Consider the following 20,277-nt stretch of genomic DNA (forward strand, 5'->3'; position numbering starts at 1 on the left):
ACGCGCGGGGGACGGCGCCGCCATTGGCGGTTCTCGCGCCCGACCCCTTTGGGGTACGCCCCCTTCTCTGGCCCAGCCAATGGGCTGGCGCGGCGGGCCAATTCGAACGGCTGGGGCGGCGCGAGCGGTGTCGGTTGGTCGGTCCGTCGATCGGTCGGTCAGAGCCGCTGTCATGGCGCTCGTTTCACTGCAGGACCTGGAGGCGCTGAAATACGCCGAGCTCCAACGCATCGCTAAGTCCGCCGGGCTGAGGGCCAACCTTCGGGTGAGGTGGGGGCGGCTGCGAGGGAGCGTTGCCCACGAAGCTCCGGGTTCTGGGGGGCCCCGTACCCGGCCGTGAGCCGAGGGAAGGCGTCCCCAGCCTCCCGGGGCTACCCTCTCCTGAAGCGGCGCTGGCAGCGGCACCGCCCGCGCGGTGCGGCTGTGGCTCCGCGCTGGGGCGCCCCGCGGGCTCTGCTGCCCTCCGGGATGTGGGCAGTCACTCCGGGAGGGGGAGAGCGGGGCTCCGGTGTCCTCCGGGCATTGAGAAGAGGGGGCTGCCCCTCCTCTCCCCTGCTGATGGCTCGGCTGTTCCCCCACGCCGGTGTCCCCGCGCTGTTTGCCGCTAGTGGGGGTAGTCGTCGTTGTTTGTTTAGCTTGGGTTTTTTTTTTGTTTTTTTTTTTTTTTTTTTTTTTTTACGACTCGGAGTGGGAGGAGCAGTGACAACACAGTAGCTTAAGGGAGGAGCGGGCGCGTTTGGCGGTGTCGGGTAAGGGGCGAGAGGTTTAAGGACGCCCCTGGAGCTGCAGGTGCGTGAGACACGCGGCCTGGCCCTCCTGGCAGGCGCTGCCAGCAACGGCAGAAGTCATAAAGCCTTAAAAGAAATCCACGGCTTGGGTGGACAAGGCAGCTCCCTGATCTCGCAGGACTAAGGGTTGTTCTGGGAATGTTAGTTTTGGGGTATTTTGGTTGTTTATATGTTGACCTTTCCACTTAGGTGTTTAAGAGTCTTTCATAACCTTAATTATCAATGGCGTGTTTTCATTGTTATTGTATTGCTATTCCTGCTGAATGTATGCGAGGGATGCATGTAGCATGGACAAGACAGATGTATTTGCAGAAATTTGATGTAGTTTTAATTCAAGTCCAGCTGCACTGTGGGGCCTAAAACGGTTTGTTTCATTCCTCGAAAAATGAACCTCCTGGAAAACAGACAGAGCAGGAGAAACCTAGTTAGTAAAATTTGCCTTTGTGCCTCTGTGGAGAATATGCTGCATATTTGTCTGCGGCCCTAGGCACTTTCTCTAATTTACTGACTTGAATAACATCCTAGGCCTTGTTTTGTTGGATTGAGGAAATGCTCTGCTTGTGTGTTGGATCAGTTTATAGGATGTGGGTTGGGCTCATGCAGTTCTCAATGGAGACTTAATGGACTGTTTGGTTCATGTGTTGTTTTGATTTCTCTTCAGGCAGACAAATTGTTGGAATCATTGAAGCATCACTTTGAAGGGACAAAAGAAGAAAGTGAAAATATGGTAAGAGATAATAAATCAGCTGTTACTTTTAAGAAATGTAAACCTTAATTTGTAACCCATAGAGTGGGGCATGTGCTGAAGCGTGTTTTTGACAACAATGGGAACTGTAATAGAAATACCTTTTTCTTCTTACTGCCCTTAGCTTAAAGTACTTATGTACTGACAGAAATAGATATGCTGATGTTAGTTTTGAAGTAGCCTCTACGACTGAAAGCTGATTTCCTTTCAGCTGCTGAAATGAACAATGTCTTTTTCAGCATCAGTACAAAACTATTCTCTGTGAACAATAACATTTAATTTCCATTGAAAAAATCTTAATTCCTGCTTGTTTGGCTCCAGATACTATTCTGTACCAAGTATAAAAATATTTTATGTTGCATACCTAAATGAAGGGGACTAGATACTAATTGGAAAGTGTTTTGCATCTACTACAATTTATTTCCACCATAACGAAAGTAATACAGTTGTGCTACTTCCTTTATTTGCCTCTTAATGTATTGTTTTCTTAGCTTCTTTTGAATTTTTGAAAATTCAAAATATTTTTGAAATTTTGATTGAAGTGAATGGGGCAATGTTTTTGAAGTTTTTGATTGAAGTATTTTGTTCTCTGCTTTTTTTAAAGTAAATCTCCCTTTAAGTGCGTACCTTAAAAATCTTCTTTAAAGGTTTGAAGAACTGGTGTAAACCTTGTCAGCTTTTTTAAAATTTTCACGAGCAGGAATGGAGCCCTGTTTTTACTGGTGAAGAGTATTCCATAGGTGTACAAATGTGGGAGGGTCATGGCATCATGCAAGTTAGGTTTCAAATATAAAATATTAGGCTTTTATAATATTATTGAAATGAAATATGAGAAACCAATCATAGGAATTGCATTTAAAGTCTCCAAACAATAAGCTTTGATGCTTAGGGGATAGTGCTAGATAGTGCCAGTTTCTTGATTACTATGCTGCTACATGACATACTACTGTTTATCCTCTGTGTATAATACTTTTTTCAATAATAAAATTGAATATCTCTCTCTGGAGTATTTAATTTATATTTGTGTCAGGTATCTTCCAATTATAGTATTTTTCTGCTACAGGGTCCTGTAAAGAGTGCATCTGCTTCCATTAAATCAGATGAACTGATCAATCAGGAGGAAATTATGTCTGATTCAGTGTGTTTCATTACAAAAAGACGTGGTAAAGATAAGAAAACCAGAAAAAAGAGGAGCTCCCATGAGGAAACTAACACTGGTGAAGAAAACCCAGTGCTTTCTGATGAGAATCAGGTGATTTGTATTGCATGCTTTTGTGTGCTGATTGTCCTCCCTTCCTCTGAGCATAATTTAAGCACACTTGATTTCTTTTCAACCACCATCTATAGATGGTATATGTTTATATATGTGTGTTTGTGTGTGTATAGACGTATAAAAATTCATATGCAAGTATTCTGGTCTTTTGTAGCACTGAGGTTTGTCTACCTATGCACTGTGCCATAATAAACAGACGTTGCTAGTTAGAAGAATTTGTTTTCTTGAAGCAATGGCAATATACAATTCCAAACACTTTATCTGAATGTAGGACTGTTTTCACTAATTCATTGTAGTATTCTGAATCTAAGGCTAGTTTCAGAATTTATCTAAAATAAGGCTGTTCTTGCTTTTTTGATGCAGAAAAAACATCAGAAATTGCACAATTGCCTAGACCTCATAATTTTTTTTATTGTGATAGTTGTGTGACTGAGGGAAAGAAAGTTTCAAGGTGAGATGGAGGTAGATTTTTTTTTCTTGAGTTACAAGGAATAGGTAAACTAAGAACTGTCTGAAAGACTTTTACTGAGGTAGAAGAAGGAAATGAGAAAATGAGGAAGTGTTAGTTTTTTAATGTTAGAGAATTGTACAGTAAACAAAATACAACAGTGCAAAGTAACATCCCCAGTGAATTTATTTTTACTTGCAAATAATTAACTTTTATCAATAAAGACAATTTTATACTAAAATGTGAGAGCTATGCCGGTCAAAGCTTTATGGTATATCTAAGTTTGTGAAGTGACAGGGTAAGATTTCACAGGTTAATTCACTTTGGACTTCAGAAAAATCTCTTGTTCAGTCTCCCAATCAAGGCAGACTCAGCTGTGAGGTTAGAGCACAGTTCTTTAGGCTTCATCCAATCTGATACTGAAAACCCTTCAGGATGACGGCTGTGCACCTCTCTGGGCAATCTGTTCCACTGACTCACTGTTCTCAGAACAGCAGCCTTTCTTTATGTCCTGTTGGAACAAACTGGTTAAACAAAGTATGTTGAAATTGCAGGTGCATTCTGAAATGAAAGAAAATGAAGTGCCTCAGGGTGAGCACAAAAAGGAACAGAAGACATTACAAAACAAAAACCAAATAACTGAAGAGAGAGCTATTGAGAATCCAGGGATGGGTACTGGACAGAAGAAACAAACAGGGAAGACTTCTACTAAAGGCAGGGGAGAACAATGTAAGTAGAAAATTGAATAAAAGTAACTTTAATTTGTGCTACTTGGAATAACCAAAAGATAATTTTATTGTGTCTCCAAAGATTTTTGTGACATGTCTGTTGATCAGTACCCGAAGAATATTTGTCTGGTTTGAGTTTTTGTTACTTGTTTACTGTATTGTAACACAAATTCTTTGTAGGAATTTTGCTGGTTTTGACTTCAGAACTCTCTCTCTCTCTCTTTTTTAAGTGAAGGAGTTCTCAGATACCTGAATGTATTTGAGTTTCCCATTTCCAAAAGGTTCAGTGTCTTTTGGAGACCCTTGAGGTGTTATTTGGCTTCTAAGAGGTGGCAAGAAAGGGAGGACTTGTTTCCTTATGCTTCATTTATCTTTTTCTGGTGAACAGCTTTATCTTTTCCTTTCCAGGAGTAAAATTAGCAGAAAAGAGCTCAGAATCCTTTATCATTTGTTTGAACTATCCAAGAGTATCTGAATGTATTCCACTGGATCACTTTTTCATCTGGTGGCGTTTTTAGTCTTTCAAACATGATGCCACTGAAAATATGAATTAATTTATCCCCCGCTGCTTTGTGTATTCAGCTGACAAGAAGAAATGGGTTTGTCCACCCAATCTGATAATTTCTTGATATTGGGGGTCTGTCAAGTAAGATACACACCTGCATTTGCTCTGTTAGGCTCAGTGTATGTAGTCTGTAAGTTTATTATGGATATTCTTGTTGTTCCATAGAATTTACAAGGACAATATTATGGGAGACCACCAATATTTTTGAACTAACTCAGAAATGTGGGTTTTTCTACGAAGGTTGGCTTTAAAAACAAAAGCAATAGGGTATGTGGGGGGTGCTTGGGTTGAGGCAGCATTCATCCTGACCATACAGTGCTCATCTCTTCCTATAGCTTCAGTCACAAGTGTCTACATTTAATATTGACAAATTGATTTTTCAACAATTATTTTTGGCAACTGCATGCCAGTATGTGTTTCCAATAAGGATTTTTTCAATATATTGAGGTCATCTAAGTTTACTTTTGAGGGGATGGGAATGATCAGAAATGCAAATGTTTCCTGTTAATATGCAAATCCTGAACTTTACATAAAGTCTTTACCTGATTTTTTTCCTTAAGAAAATTTATTGTTAAAATGTGAACATGAGCTTATTACTATACCTGAGAGCAGAGATGACAAAAATAACTTGGATTCTGTATGTTAATAAGGCAGTGACAAAAAGGTTGCTCAAAAGGTATTTCTTCTTTAGTATCAACATTAAAAAAACATAGATCAAGGCCTGTGAATTTAAAGTTTTTGTTTACCACAAACACAGTTCTTGTAAACTTTCCCTGAAAAATATTTTACTATCATAAGATACTAACCTAATAGGAGTTTAGGATTCATGCTGGGCTTGTGGTTTGTCAAGATATATTATTACTGACAAAACAATTAAAACTTTTGAGAGACTTAGAACATACCTATTCCAGCTGGTTTTATTTCTCGAAACCTAAACCCACTCTGAGATGACAAAGCGTGTTTTGAAACAAACATTGGAACAATATTCAAAACCACTGTGATTACTTTAAATCACCTTCCAGGAGTTGTAATGATTTTGTCTAATCTTATTGTACCAGGTAATGCTCATCCTGCAGGAGGGAAGATCCCTTTACGTGAGGGCCGTGCATCTAGGTCTGCAAGAACAGGAACAGCTACCACACCAAGTAAGATAACCTACCATCTTTAGAAAGAAATGTGTTATGAAGGGAGACTTGACTTAGTTTTTCCCCTGCTCAAGTAAAAGAATATCCTCTTTAAAAAGCAAGCAAACAAAAAAATTTCCCAAATGTTACATTTCAAGGTATATAGTCCAGCTTGTAAATTCGCAGTAGTAAGTGACTGGCATGTATGTTAAAAAACTGGTTTATTGAACATTTTGGTGATTTTTCAGTACAGTGCTTGCATTAATGATTTTCAAAGAACAGGAACCCATATATGCTATTACTCCTGCTTGTTTAGTTTTCACTTTATAAATACTATGGTTGTGCTGTACTATGATACATTAGCATCATGCTCATCACTTCTTAAAATGTGTTAAATCATCTCAAATGTAGAGGCATTTATTGTTTTCTTTCACTGCAGAATTTGGGGGTTGGGTTAGATGATCTTTAAAGGCCCCTTCCAACCCAAACCATGCCTCTATGATCCTCCAGATTATGAGATAACAGGCTCTGTAGCTGGTGAAATAGATTATTTTGGTCCTGTATGGTCAACTGTGTCTACAGCCTTTAGGTGTCACAAAATCCTCCTGTTAAGTACTAAACTTCCTTGGAACCATATCTGATCTGTGAATCTTCTTATATTTGGAATTTTTTAGACTTTAAAAAGTTGCACGAGGCTCAATTCAAGAAAATGGAATCTATTGCTGACTACATTGAGAGGAAAAAAAAACTGAATGAAAATTGCAGTGCAGTCAAGGTAAGAAAGAACACAGGAAGATACCCATTGTTGGCATATTCATTTATTTCCAGGGCCTTTCTGTAAAAGTCTTACCAGGTCTCTTTAGATCAGTAAGTAGCTGGTCATGTGAACATGCAGTGGAATGTTATAACCGATGAAATTTAACTGTAGTCCTACATAATTAGTTATATGCAGCTATTTGTGTATAACTTATAGAACTAAACAAGTTTTTGCATGTTAACAGTGTATAGCTGTAGAAATCAACAACTAACGTCGTTTTTGAGTAAAAATAATTGTCACAATTACTTTTGTGAAAGATCTGGAACTTTTTTCACAACTGCTTGAATTGCTGCAAAGTTTAACCAAGGGGTTAGATTATTTTTCAAAGAGCAGGATTTTAATATTAAGTTTCTCTTTTGTGCCTGAATTATCATCCCATGGCTGTATATGGTTCTCCTTAAAAATACATGCAATATGTGTTGTTCTCAGTTCTTGTATTTCACCCTCACATGGGTGAAAGCTGCTAACAGATCTCTCACAAAGTGCAGTAGAGCCTAAAAAAGGGACAGTAATGTATCAAAGAATGTATAAATGAATATGTCAATGGCCATAGAATCATTCAGGTCAGTTACTCTAGCACTGGCAGGTCCATATCAAACAGTAGCAATGAATGAAACTCCTTAACGTTACGTAGATTTTTTTAAATGACATATATTGTATCAATGTATACTTCAGACAAATTACTATTGGCAGGTGCTGACCAGAAAATCAAATTCCTTAAGAGCATCAGATAAAGACACTCCATATTCTAAGGTATGTGTTGTCAGGTCAATTTAATAATAATAAAAATACTTACATTTAAAATATGCTTTTGAAGAGGGGGAAAAAAAGGGAGAAAACTGAAGAGGCCACATGCTTCTGATTCACTGTGTGTTTTCCCTTCCTCTTGGCTGTTTTATAGACAGATTTTCAGCAGTCTGGTAACTCAGAATTTGGTTTTCCCTAGAAACAAGCCAGTGGCAAACGATTTTTATTCAGCCCAAACCCAGAAAGAGGCAGATTCTCCAACACCTGCACTCCCAGTAACGTCCGGCGCTCACCACGCAATTCTCTGAATGCTGCTAGTCGGAGTATTTTATCCCAGAAATCTTCATTTCATCCTTCTGTGCTTTCAACATCCAAAATGAATGTCAGGTAAAAAGAACAAACCAAAGCTACCAGCAAGCCATTTGATAAGATACACGTGAAATAATCAATGTTTACTGAGATTTTACTACATTATTTCTCTTCCAAACATGTACAATGCAAAACTAATTCTGATTATTAACTTTCAGCCTGGCTTTGTGGGTGGCTTAAGCCTCACTGTAATATTACTGTCTTCATTCTTCATTTTAACCTCTGTTAGAAGAATCTCAAATCCTGGCTTTCATTTTGGTAAAGCAAAATGACGCAAAATCAAGCTAATTATCTTTCTTCTGTAACATTTTCTATTTTGCCAGGCAACCTAATAGTTTCTGTTTATCTGAATTAATTTATATGTAATTTTTTTTAATCAGAACTCTCTTCAGTATTCCTGGTGAGTCTTGCAATGGTTTTTAGGTACTTTCTTCCTTTTGTCCTCTACTTCCCCTCCCCTTCAGTGTCACAGCAGGGGCCCTCTTGTGATTGACTACTATACGCAGACCCTTTCTAGCAGATGGGAAACTAAGCTGACACCAGAAGTGATGAGGAATTGCTAAATGAATGAACTAGTACTCAGTGCTATTATACCTCATCTCATTTCCTTTTAGAACACCACGGTAATCTAATTCTCTATTAGTGTTAATACTTCATGAACTTCTGTTATCAGTATGTTTTATTCGCTTCCTAATAATTTTCCTAAAGTCTTGATCAAGAAACACTTTAAAAGAAGGAATTGAAAGGACAGCCCTTACGGTATCCTATTGGTAAATGTCCTTTATTTCTACTATTTCTTTGTTGATTTCTAATTATTATACTAATGTTGACTTTAATCAGTTTCCTCAACTTCCCACGGTGACTGAAGTTCTGATTAGACATTCTCCCTTTGCTAACAATACACTGTTGTTCACAGGCCTTGGTTGTGTTACTTTCTCTGATGACCTTCACTTTTCAACTTTTGCATGCCAAGATCATGGCTGCTGGGGCTTTTTTTTTGTCCCTGACCTAAAGTGCGTGTGGGATTGCTGTTTTTAAGTCAGATAATGCAGCTTCTCATATTGGTGTCTGATTATATATAATTATATGACTTCGGAATGCAGGTCTTCTGCTGTTCAAAGGTCAAAATCAAGTTTACAAACTTAGTGGCTTTGTTTATACTTTAAATGTCCTCGTTTTTGATTTCAATAGGTAAAAAATGTAAAAAACCACTGCCTCTAGTGTCCTCTTGGATGAGCTTGGATCTCTTCACTGCAGCCCTGATTCCTAGCAATACATCAACCAAAACATTACTTTCAGAATTTGCTTCTGAAATTCCATTCATCCAAAGTTGCACTGTGGTGGACCTTGCAAGCTGTACTTCATCATAAACTTGCTTGCCCACAAAACCAGCTTTCTTTAACATTTACTCCCTTTCTAAATCTTGCATGCTTGTACCTTTTTGCAAGATCTTGAATTTTATGCATGTACACGTATATAAATAATCATAGGTATTTATTAAAAATGTGTATATACACATATACATAAGGAATGTGTGTGTCTTGGTATGCAGGTAACTTATGTGTTTCAAAACTCTCAGCTTCTTCCTCTTGTAGGTCTTTGAGGTCTAGCATTCTCTTAGTTGTCTTTCAGTTTTTCCTAATTTGAATTTTAAAACTAACGAAATATGCAATGCTTTACTACAGAATCCAGATCTAAAGTAAATCATTGGTGTTGGTGAATAAATCTCTAGCTTAATGCATGCAAATATATTTGCTTTTCAAAATAACAAGAAAGTCAGTTCCTTGTAGTTTCTAATATTACTTTCTGCTATTGACAGTGGCTTGAAACTTGAAGCATTATACCAGCAAGGTATTTTAGTACAATTTTCATGTGTTGTGAACATCTTTCACACAATAAATCTTTCTACCTGTATTAAAAGTAGAATGCAGAACCTCCTAAATTCTGGCATGTTGCTTACATTCCTTGTAGGTGACTAAATTTGTCTTCATATTTCTAAAACCTTTCAGGTTCTCAGAAGCCACAAAAGATAATGAGCACAAACGCTCTCTTACCAAGACTCCATCTAGAATGTCTCCATACATGGAGATCTGCACACCTGACACTCAAAAGAGCTGCAAACCAATAAGTCAGAAGAACAGTAAGGGAAATGCAAGAAATACTGAACTGTCTGCATCAAAAGGTAAAGTGGATGGTGTATTATTTGGCTCTTTCAGATAAAGACTTTTATCTTACTGAATTACAATACAAGTTTTTAACAATCAAATGTCATGTAGACCCAGGTTTAAATTTCATTCTCTAATTTATGACTGGCTCTTCAGAACCTGCAGTAGTTTCTTTATTTCATTTTTTTTCCACTGTTTTCCAGTGGTTTGACTAAAATGTTTAGGTGCCATGACTTAAACATATAGTACCCAGCTACTTACAGAAAAGAGGATAGAAAATCTTACAGACTTTTAGGGACTACACAGCAAAAGATTCATGTAGCAGATACAGGGACACCCTGTCTGCACAGAGAGGAATTCCTGACACCTTCTCAGAGGTCTCATTCTCCTTGTGGGCTTAGCATGCATCAGAATTCTAGCTGTGCTTTAGGACAGCCTGTTATCAGCCTCAGCACCCTCACAACTCAAGAAGTAAAATTAAGAAAAATCAGAAGTCTTCTAATTACTAACAATCTCTGCAGCAGCACAGCTGTGCTATCCAGCCATTGACACCCTTAGTATCACAGGGATGTTTGCACAGGTCAAGAACCCAGAGCTTCCTGGTTTGCTGCATAGTAATACTGATGTTTTTAAGGGGCAAGCAAAGTTGATCTGAAGCTGGCCTGTTCCCAAAGAATGCTTCTTTGTTTAATGTGAAAAACCACTTGGTTCCAAATAGGCATAGAAGAAACACAATTTGCCCTGAAGAACTAGAGAAAAACATGGAATTCTATGTGCTCTTCCATAGTATAATCATAGCTAAAGGGCCAAGTACTCTACAGCTCTTGCCCTCCCTATTTCAAGTGAGCTGTGTTTGTGCAATTCTATCTTTAGAGGTAGTAGCAGGGGCATTTAATGGCTCTTTGCTCTTGGTAACTGTAGTGTGGTCTTCACAGGCACTTTCCAACTTTCTGTGTACATTGATGCTCTTGCAACACTAATTATGATATCTTGATGCCTTTTGTAGTTCTTACCCCCTTCAAGTTTGGAGCTCAACCTGCAGAACCCACAAGTGGAAAGAAGACATTTGATCTCAAAGCAAGTCTCTCTCGGCCACTTCGGTATCAGCCACACAAAGGTACTGTGACCCTGTGCACTCTGTGTTGGTCACACCCCGCTGCTCCTACAGGGGTGCTTTGATACCAAACAGCAAGGGCAAAGTCTCTTTTCCTGTCCCTTTTCCTTTCTCTCTCATTTCCTACATAGTCTGATGTTAAATTTCTTCATAATATAGGCTTTAAGAGCCTCCCTACTGAAGATTAAGATTTTATGACCAAAAATACATAAGTACAAGAATAAATATACTTGTATTCCACTGAATAGATGTATGTACAAGAAATATGAAATATTCCTTACAGAATGGGTTTTTTTAATCTCTCTTGAGAAGCTGAACTTTACATGGTGAGTGTCACTTCTAAATACAGTCACCTGTTACTGCTTACAGAAGAACTACTTGTAGGGAATGGGCTGGTGAAACTGATAGTACAGCCTAAAGAGGCATTTCATCTTCAAGACAACCAGCAAGAAACAGACTAGCTAGGATAAATTCATGATAAGAAGTTAAGCACACAATTACCTAACTATTAATCTAGTCTCTCTTTTTCTCCCCTAATTTGTAGGACGACTAAAACCATGGGGAGAATTTAAAGAAAATGCTGTTCTCAGTAAGTCTGGTGGTAGCAGTATTTGTTCACATAAGAAAGATTACAAACAGCCACATCTCCAGACAAGGTTAGTACACCACTTGTCTTTTTATGCATAGTGTTACTTAAAATAATATGATTCATTTCTTCTGATTAGGATTTAAATGTAGTTGGGAAAGAATACTTTTGTATTAAAGCCATTTTTCCTTCCAATGACTGTTCAGTTTCAGGAAGGCCAACAAAAAAGGCTCTTCTGAATTTGTTACTTTTTTTTCTATGAAAGGTAACAGTTCCAGAGTCTGGAGATTTACCTTCGTCTTGGAAGCTGTCAATATTGACAAGCTGTTACCTCTTGAGTGTTAGACCTGTATGTCTGAGAGAAGTATTTGCCTGAATGTTTGGGTTCAGTCCATAATGGTACTGTTATCTCTACCTATGGCAAAGGCAGCACACTGATTAAACCTGTGTTAAGCTGTGGTCAGCTTCAGATTCCTTTGGCTGCTTGTGTCTCTACCTCTAATAAAACGTGACATGGTCTCTTTTGTTCCCCTCCAGGGAAGAAAGGCGTGAGACACTTGAGCAAGACAGAAAAAAGAAAAAGGCTCACACTCTTGGAAAACGTAGAGGCCTACCTGCATGTTAGGGCAAATAAGAAGGATCCAAGACATCACTGTAAATATTGTTCCTCTCATGTAAAGGCTTGTGCTGTCTGTGTATGGTTCAGGTTGCTATTAGCTAGTGGAATCCACAAAGCAATTAATGAGACCTTGTAATGTGCCTTGAGCATAATGTTTCTGTGATCAATTTCTCCACTGAGATGAGACTTCTAAACTTTCAGGGGCTTAGAACTCTCTTGTTGCTTCATAGTATTTTCATTTAACTAACTTACTTGACTAAAAGATGTTAAAGAAGAAAATATAAGTGGAAGAAAGATGCTCAAGAAGCCTCCTTGCAACTTAGGGTAGACTTGTGCATCAGGACACACTTGTTGCGTGCTAGAATGCAGACTTTGGATAGCAAGCTTCAAAATGTTGCAGTGTTCAAAATGACCAGAGCTGGAAGTACCTGCTTGCCCTGTTCTCCAGATCAATCCTTAAATTCTCTAAGTTACAGCAATTATTCAGCATTTCTAATTGCATCCTTATGAAGTAGTATTTCAAAGAGAAGAAAAAATATGCAAACTCTCTGGAAAACTAATGCAGGCCATAATTGTAAACCTAACCTTCTAAAAAAACTCTCGCTTTTCATCTCTAAGATGCTTAGAAGAGGTTATAATAGTGTTGAGGCACATGCAATAGCTTGGTTTTAAAAGCCGTTGTTATTTTGACATTAAAAAAATACATAGAAAAGTTGTCTGGATTTGTTAGGGATAGAACTAGAAAAGTAATTTAGCAGTTGTAATCTCATCTGTAAAAGCATTTTTTAAAAATAAATTTAATGGGGGAAATATTTTGTATATGTCCTGTTTATCACTGGCCTTATCATTTAATACACTACATGTAACCGCTTCCTCACTGTAGCACTTTTTTTGTTCACACTTGTATTTACTGCTGTGTTTTCCTGTACAAAGTTTTCCTCACCAACTCACCTGCCTCCCACTCCACATAGGATGTTTGCTCTGGTATCTTTAGAAACAATAACCCTCATCCTTCTTCTACAATTAAGCTGTTGAATTCTGTGCAAAAGGAAAATGATAGCACAAGATCCTGTTTCAGCTTGCTTCATTGTGGTCTCTTCCATATAAAATACAGGTACATTTAATATTTCTAAAGTATCCTTAAACAAGGTCACTGTGGAGGAGCTCGGTGCTTTGATTACTTAAATTTATTAAACTGGATTTCTCTGAAAAAGGGAGGGTGTTAAGGTTCTGTGCCACCAGTTGAGGCTGTGAATTCTTACAACACAACTGAGATAGGCTGACTGCACACAGCAAAAGTGGGATCTGCTCTGCCCTGTAAAGGTGCTAAGTAAGCCAAGCTGTGCCTCCTCGGGGAGCAGACAGAGCACAGAGCTGGGGCTTTCCTCCCACCCCGCCTTTGGAGCATTACTTCTTTCTGACACCCTTGGCTCTGTAACATTGTAGGATTATCCTCAACAGCTCTAAAGGAAAAGTCAAGCCTGCTGCATAGCTCCTGTTTCCATTTTGGCAGTGGCAGCTCTTTCTTTTTTTAGCTATCTAGAGGAGCCAAAGCTAAAGGTTGAAATACTTCTGCCTTTTCCACTTCTGGTGCTGCTCTTTGTACATTTCAGTAGATGAATCACACTTAAGCACCAGTCCTCAGAGTATTACTCCTCATACCTTTTTCAGTTTAAAACTAGCAGATCCAAGTCTTTTACAACTGTCAACAAACTACAAAATGTAGAAAATGAAACTGTTGGACAAAAAAAGAACAACAAACTCATTAAATACTTTTATTTCAGTAAAGGTCAGGATGGAAGCCAAAACTTATCCAGGGAAGAGTTACTACTTTGTAAGAACACCACAACTGCTCTCAGGCTACACTGCAGTCCATCTATGTACAGTCTCTCCAGGATTCTGTATTTGGAAGTTCAAATGTGCCTGTGGTGTCTCGCTTAATGCACTTATCTCTCTTGTGTTTATATAGGCTCTTCAAGTTGTTAAAAACCACATGTTAAGAAGTATTTTATAAAAATAAACCAAATATGAGGAATTTTCCAAAGGACACTAGCCCAGCTTAGAATGGAGTATTCTTGTCATATGTTTCATAGGCAAACTCTTCTCTATGAGCTCTGTCATTTAGCAGACCAATAAAATCAATCTCCAGCTGGAATGGACCATCTACTTTATCTCCAATGGTGAATCCAAGGGTTCTAACCTAATTAAAAGACACAGAGGATAGAACAGTATTTATAACACTGCAATCAAACTCAGTTGTATCTCCTGCTGCTTTTTTTACACACCATTCAGCCATCTTTTTTAAACTGGTATTTGTTCAAAGTGCAGCAGCATTTTTTAAGGCTTTAACTCTTCACTACCCCATTTTCAATACTGACCCCAGTGGAAATGACTCCACATTTGCCTTTCTACCACTGTGTTAATAAACCCTTGATTTAAAATGACCATGTGTGTCCCTTCTAACTCCAAGTATTCTGTGTCTGACCAAGACATTTTATTAAGATTTCTTAAACTACCTTCACACTGCTTCCCTGATATTTGGGTTTCTTTTCAAAAAGTTTGTTAAATTACACTGCAAATGCAAAATTTTTACTATCAAATGCTACACATACAATAGCCATCAACAAAACTTCAGTGGAAGATGCTTAGATCAAGTATTGATTCTTCCCTTTAACTCCTAGTAAATATTTTTAAACACCCCAAATACAATTCTATGTTTTCATTTACCACACATGAGAATAAGTACCTTATAACATGAAGAGGCCCTTCCATTTCAAATTCACAAACATTAGAGAATTTGAAAGTTATCTATATCAGGCCAATATAATCTTAAAGGAAATTCTGAATTTCTTACAGAGCAATTCTGTGTTTCTTATACTGCCTTTTCAAATGAAATTGCAAACAAAGCCTACAGAAAACTTGCCTTGTCTAACCAGACAGGATGCTGGTTATCCTGGACTCTTCCCCGACTGGAGAAAAAGAATTTGGAGAATGGAATCTGACATAAACAAAACAAAATCAGACTTTAGTGTCACCAGTATATAAAATAGAAACTGAGGGAAAAGAAAATAACACGTTAGTAAAGGAACACTGCTATATCTGGTACTAGCATTAGCTGGGTACATAAAACTAGCACAAAGAAATGGGCCACATTAACCCTCATAGCCACCTGCAGGCCCACCCTATCCCATCACACAGGAGCATTAATTACCCTGTCAGGACACAATGGAAGGCTACAGCACAGAAGGTGGCTGTTGACATCAGGATTATCTCCTTCCAGTAACATGCAAACATAAAGCAGAAATTACTGCAAAGTCTAGCATGGGGGGGGGTAAATACTGACAGTTTGTCTGTACCCAGGCTCTGGATTTCACAGTGCAAACTTCGTACTCAAGACATCAGTACCTCTAGCAAAGCACTTCAGGATAATGTAAAAATTTCTTTGAAAGAAGTAAGAGCAAGAAAGCAGGGCTGGCTGGGGGCTGGCGAGAGGAAAACATCCAAGCCAGCAGTGACACTCCAACTTCCATCCTCCTGGCTCCTCATCTGCGAAACAGCAGGCAGTTCCCACATGACTGGACAATGTTATCACGGAGCACTCAGCACTAATGCATAAGGATGTGCAAACCTCCCTATCGCTGTCATCAAACAATTACAAAAGATCACAAAGTTGCACCAGAAAAGAGCTGCAACTCACACGTCTTAAAAATTTTATTCTGTGTCAGAGTCAAGACAAACCCCCAACTCTTGAGTGTGACTGACTCCAGAGAGGCTGTGAGTTAAGCAAATCCTGTTGCATGGAACAAATCCTACATCAGCCTACACCCATTTGTATTACAGATAAAATATTTACCACAGAGAATATTCCAGGCAACACCTGCTAAGTTTCAATTGCTGTATCTGTGCTATTACTCCAGTAAGAGCCAACAGTAGGCATTCAGAGGAACATTTGGTGGACCAATTCTTTAACACCATTGACACAGTGTGCCCTCCCCCAATTCAGTTTTGGGAACTCCCAAGCCAAAGGCACATGTCTATGGTATAATGAAAACGTGGAGAGGACAGCAACAGAAACAAACAATGTTGGAAGAATTCCCCTTGCCATGTTTTGGGCAGGACCTCAAGACAGTCTCATTAGTGTGAAAGATTCGTTATCTCACCTTTATTTCCTCCCAGTAGGGGCCTCCTCGGGTGAACATGAAGTAGCTGTAGAGGTCATCCTTTTGATGAGAGAAGTAAGGGTCTGTATAAATGTTCACCATCCAAGGTCTGCCATCACCACGGACACGTAAATACAGAGTGTTGAAGTTTGACCAGTCATAATACTTCTTCCTGTTAAAAGATCCCTACAAATTATTGATAAATAGAATTATTCCTCCTTAATAGAGGGACACTTTCATTATGAGAAACAGAACATTGTTGCTTTGATTACTGCCCTTGTTATTATGTCAGATAGTATTTACTGTAACACAGTGAACTCAGCTACTCTGTCATCACCCTGGCTGCTGAGCTCACTGAATTTCCTTCAGCACTGTATTGAAAACCACAAATTGCAATATTGCCACTCTGAGGACTCACACTTCCATTATAAGCCACAATTTTGTAACCATCAGAAATCAGACCTCCTTCCTAGGACTGAATTCCTTACCAGGCAAGTACACAAATGCTACAGTGATAGACCAGTACTCATGTAGTTCACTAAGTTTAATATTCTGTGGTCAGTTCTAGATAATTCAGAAGTGATGACAGGAAACTGAAGCAGGGAAATAATTTATCCCCTTTGATAACTTCCTGACTGAAGACTAATGAACACTGGGAGCATTTAACGTTTTCCAACTTTTTTTTTTTTTCATTAACTGTGTAACATAATAAGATTGCAAGCATGTCTAATTCCTTATTACATTTTTTTTCCAAAGATCTGAAAAATCCTGATGTTATCATTTGCATAATGGCATATCCACGAGTCTTCAGAGCGCCATACTGAGGTCACTTGGAGCAATGAGGGGCAGGGGGCAGGGTTATTCTTGGCCAGAATTGCCAAGAAGTCAAAATTAGCACCAAAAATTCAGATGTTTGCCCTTTATTTTACAGCACTACTATGGTTACCTATCAGCCATCATTCTACTAGCTCACAGAAAAAGTAGATTATGAATACATACATTATTAATACATTGATGAAAATGATATTAATAGATTACGAATATATAAATAAGGCCTGCAGCTTCTTGATTTTATGGTTTTAACAGTTTTGAGCCTTTCTACTTAAATAAAGATGGACTGATACACTCCACTACTTCAGAATTAGGAAGTGAAAGTTTGAGTCATGTTTGCACAAGTCAGTAGCAGTCCTGAGAATTTAGCTCAGACAAGACTCCACTTGTTGTTCCACTCATCTGATCCAATGTCACCATTTTAATCAGTGTTCATTTGTCTCTCATTTACCCATTGATGTTGCTTACTCATATTCGCTGCTCCCCAAGATTCTGGCCCAGAAATGATTTAACCTGAGTACTTGTGCCAAGACACAAACAACAAAACACATTAAATATTCAAGGATTTTATCCAGTATGTGAAAATGTTCCTTTGCTTTTAAAGGTGCTTAGAAATAAGGGGTGAAACAAGCAGTATCCATAATAAGCACACCCATTTCTGGTTCTATTTTGCACAATTCTGAGCTATCAAAGATTCGTGTCGTGCTTTTTCTGATGTATAGTAGAAGGCAGACCTTTAAAATGTACACTTCAAAGCATTGTTTTCTGTTCCCATGAGAAAACGAAATGTTCTGATGAACAGACCAAGTTAAAGCCCAGAGAATCTTACTTATGATACATCCAATTAACTTCAAATTTAGAAAGATGTCTATTTTAATCATATCAATTTTGGATATAAAAATTCATTCCAGATCATTTTTAAGGATGCTGCAAACAGGTCTGTCTGTTGTACATAAGTAAATGATCAAATATGTATTATTTCTTTTCTAAGAAAGGAAATGAAAATCCAAGAAAAAATTAAGTTCCTTCCAGATCAAAGCAGGCACAGCAGCAACTACATCTCAGAGAAAACGTAGCACTCCTGGAAGTGATCAGCAGTGAAGAGCAGGCCACTTGCTGTCACTGGAATTCCACAAAAAGATTCAGTAGCAGAAGCTATGCAAACACAGAGCTGTACTTACCACTGCTGGTTTGGATCTCATACTGCAATATCCACTGTATTTTGTCTCCCCATCACGAGGTACTTCTGTATTGAGGGTTCCATAGAGCAGAGCAGCCTGGTTATTCCTACCCAATTTGATGTAAGCTTTACTTTTCCCTCCAATCTCCACATCAGAGGAAATAACCCATTTATTTAAATCTTCTTGGCTCCTAAACTGCCACAACACCCTTGTTTGTTCCAACACGTGCTGACTTAATTGATGACCCCCAGGTCCTTTTAAGTAATCTTTGGTTTCCGTCTTCAGCAAGCTTAGCTGAGTCTTTAGGTGATCAATGCCCTTCTTAAAGCTGAAATCAGCATTCTGCCAAGACAGTTTTTTCTTAGGCTCTGCCCCTGGCCTCCTGTAGCTGCTGTACAATTTTGAATTGCTGAGGAGAGGCCCGAGTAAGGAGAGCAAAACTTTGTGCCTGCAGCATCCACCGTGGAAGGAAGCACCATCCAGCAGCAGCACAGCTAGAGCCATACTGGTAACTTGAAGAATTCACGTCCAGTAAGGCAATTAATGGATTGAAAGTTAATTTAACAACAAAACTAGTATGCAGAGCTATCTTACTGTAGTTACTGTAGTTGATCTTCACCTTTAATGAAAAAGAGAAAAGGTTACAAAAAATTACATATGAGATGCTTGTGAAACTAACTTTTATAACAGGTATTAGCTAGAAATCCAAGTCACTGGAAAACAAAATGAAAAAACCCATCAGGAATGACACTTCCTCCAAGTCTGAATTTACTTACTGACTTCCATTCAATTTCTCTTCTTCCCTTCCACTGTAAATAAATTTAGGTGTTATGAATGACACCAACAAAAACAAGCCGTGCAGGTTTCTAAAAGATGACACCTATACAACTAAAAAGTTTTATTCCCTGCATGAAAATCACAAATTCACAACAGGTAGATGCTGCTGCCACATGGACAAAAATGTCAATCTCATCTGACACAGACTGACAAGACTTTTCAAATATGAAGTCCTGCAGCAGCCATACCACATTCTTCTTCCAAGTCATCCTCAATATGCATGTTTTAGGATAACAGAGACATTTGCAAAGACCAAAAAGTTTAACATGAAAGACTGCAAGCCAACAGGGTATTTTTAAAATTAGGCTTCTGGAAAACCTTGCTCAATGCTCCGTACAGAGGCTATTTTATCTTACTTGTAAAATTAGACAGGGTTTTTGGGGGGGTTGTTTTTTCATGCCACAGAAGAAATCCAAAAATGATGTCGCATGCATCCAACTTCTCTGAGTTTTAAGAGTGGAGCCAGGCACCCCACTCATATCTGCTATATGTCACTCACCTTCCTTTACTCACTGTAAAATTTACTACTGTTATTCTCACACTCTAATTAAGTTAGGTCTAAAACTACACTGAAGAAATTCACATTTTGCTCTATCGTGCATTTCACAAGATTGGAAGCAAGGTCGGCATCAAGAAACCCATTGATTTCTTGATGTCTCCTCATTACTTCACCCGAGTACAACAAGAGAACGGAGAATTTGAATACATTCTACTTCAGCCCGGTCTTTGTCCCTGGGCAAGGCTCTAGCAGCCCGCCGGTGCAGCGCCGGCCCGATGCGCGGCCCGGCAGCTGCGGCGCCTGGGCTTCCGCCCCGCGGCCTGGGCACCGGGCCCGGGTCCCGCCCGCACCGCTGAGCCCGGCGGGCAGAGGCGAGGCCGGGACGCGAGGCGGCCGAACCCCGTCCCCGCAGAGCGGCCGCCTCGCTGCTCCCGCTCCGTGACCGACAGACCCCGGCGCCCACACCGCCTCACCTTCCCGCCGCCGCCGGGTCCGCCGCGCCCGGCCGGCCAAGGAACGAGCACCGCGTCGCTCCGGTTCCGCCGCCAGCGACGGCGGCCAGCGATGTCCCGGCCGCGGCCTTGGCGCGGCCCACGACCTGCGCGGGTCCCCGGGCGCCGCGGAAGCGCCCGCGGGGCCAACGCGCGGCTCCGCCAGGGGACAGCGGCGGCCCCGCCCTCG

The 20,277-nt window shown here is 39.5% G+C and overlaps 2 protein-coding genes across 5 annotated transcripts; one reads left to right on the forward strand and one right to left on the reverse strand.

The window, feature by feature from the left end:
* Positions 1-40: 40 nt before the first annotated feature.
* Positions 41-12,961, forward strand: NUSAP1 (nucleolar and spindle associated protein 1). 4 transcript variants are annotated; one of them, XM_066188066.1, is made up of 12 exons: positions 41-265; positions 1,450-1,515; positions 2,597-2,785; positions 3,809-3,983; positions 5,606-5,692; positions 6,346-6,446; positions 7,182-7,241; positions 7,435-7,622; positions 9,614-9,786; positions 10,776-10,886; positions 11,428-11,539; positions 12,007-12,909. In XM_066188066.1, exons 1-12 carry the CDS (start codon positions 80-82, stop codon positions 12,092-12,094), a joined length of 1,536 nt encoding a protein of 511 aa, XP_066044163.1. In that variant the 5' UTR covers positions 41-79; the 3' UTR covers positions 12,095-12,909. The 4 variants fall into 4 exon arrangements, with proteins under 4 accessions (XP_066044163.1, XP_066044165.1, XP_066044166.1 ...); XM_066188069.1 differs by having other exon boundaries at positions 43-270; XM_066188070.1 differs by lacking the exon at positions 41-265 and adding an exon at positions 744-789.
* Positions 12,962-13,850: 889 nt separating this feature from the next.
* NDUFAF1 (NADH:ubiquinone oxidoreductase complex assembly factor 1) lies at positions 13,851-20,264 on the reverse strand. The gene is made up of 5 exons (XM_066188071.1): positions 20,070-20,264; positions 18,261-18,879; positions 16,249-16,434; positions 15,012-15,086; positions 13,851-14,288 (listed from the first exon to the last, which is right to left on the reverse strand). The coding sequence occupies exons 2-5, from the start codon at positions 18,762-18,764 to the stop codon at positions 14,148-14,150; spliced, it is 906 nt and encodes a 301-aa protein (XP_066044168.1). The 5' UTR covers positions 18,765-18,879; positions 20,070-20,264; the 3' UTR covers positions 13,851-14,147.
* Between the last annotated feature and the right edge of the window lie 13 nt (positions 20,265-20,277).

The sequence above is a fragment of the Chamaea fasciata genome, unplaced genomic scaffold (genome assembly GCF_029207755.1).
Source record: "Chamaea fasciata isolate MVZ Bird 193981 ecotype frontalis unplaced genomic scaffold, bChaFas1.0.hap1 SCAF_7, whole genome shotgun sequence".
In the NCBI taxonomy this organism is placed as follows: domain Eukaryota; kingdom Metazoa; phylum Chordata; class Aves; order Passeriformes; family Sylviidae; genus Chamaea; species Chamaea fasciata.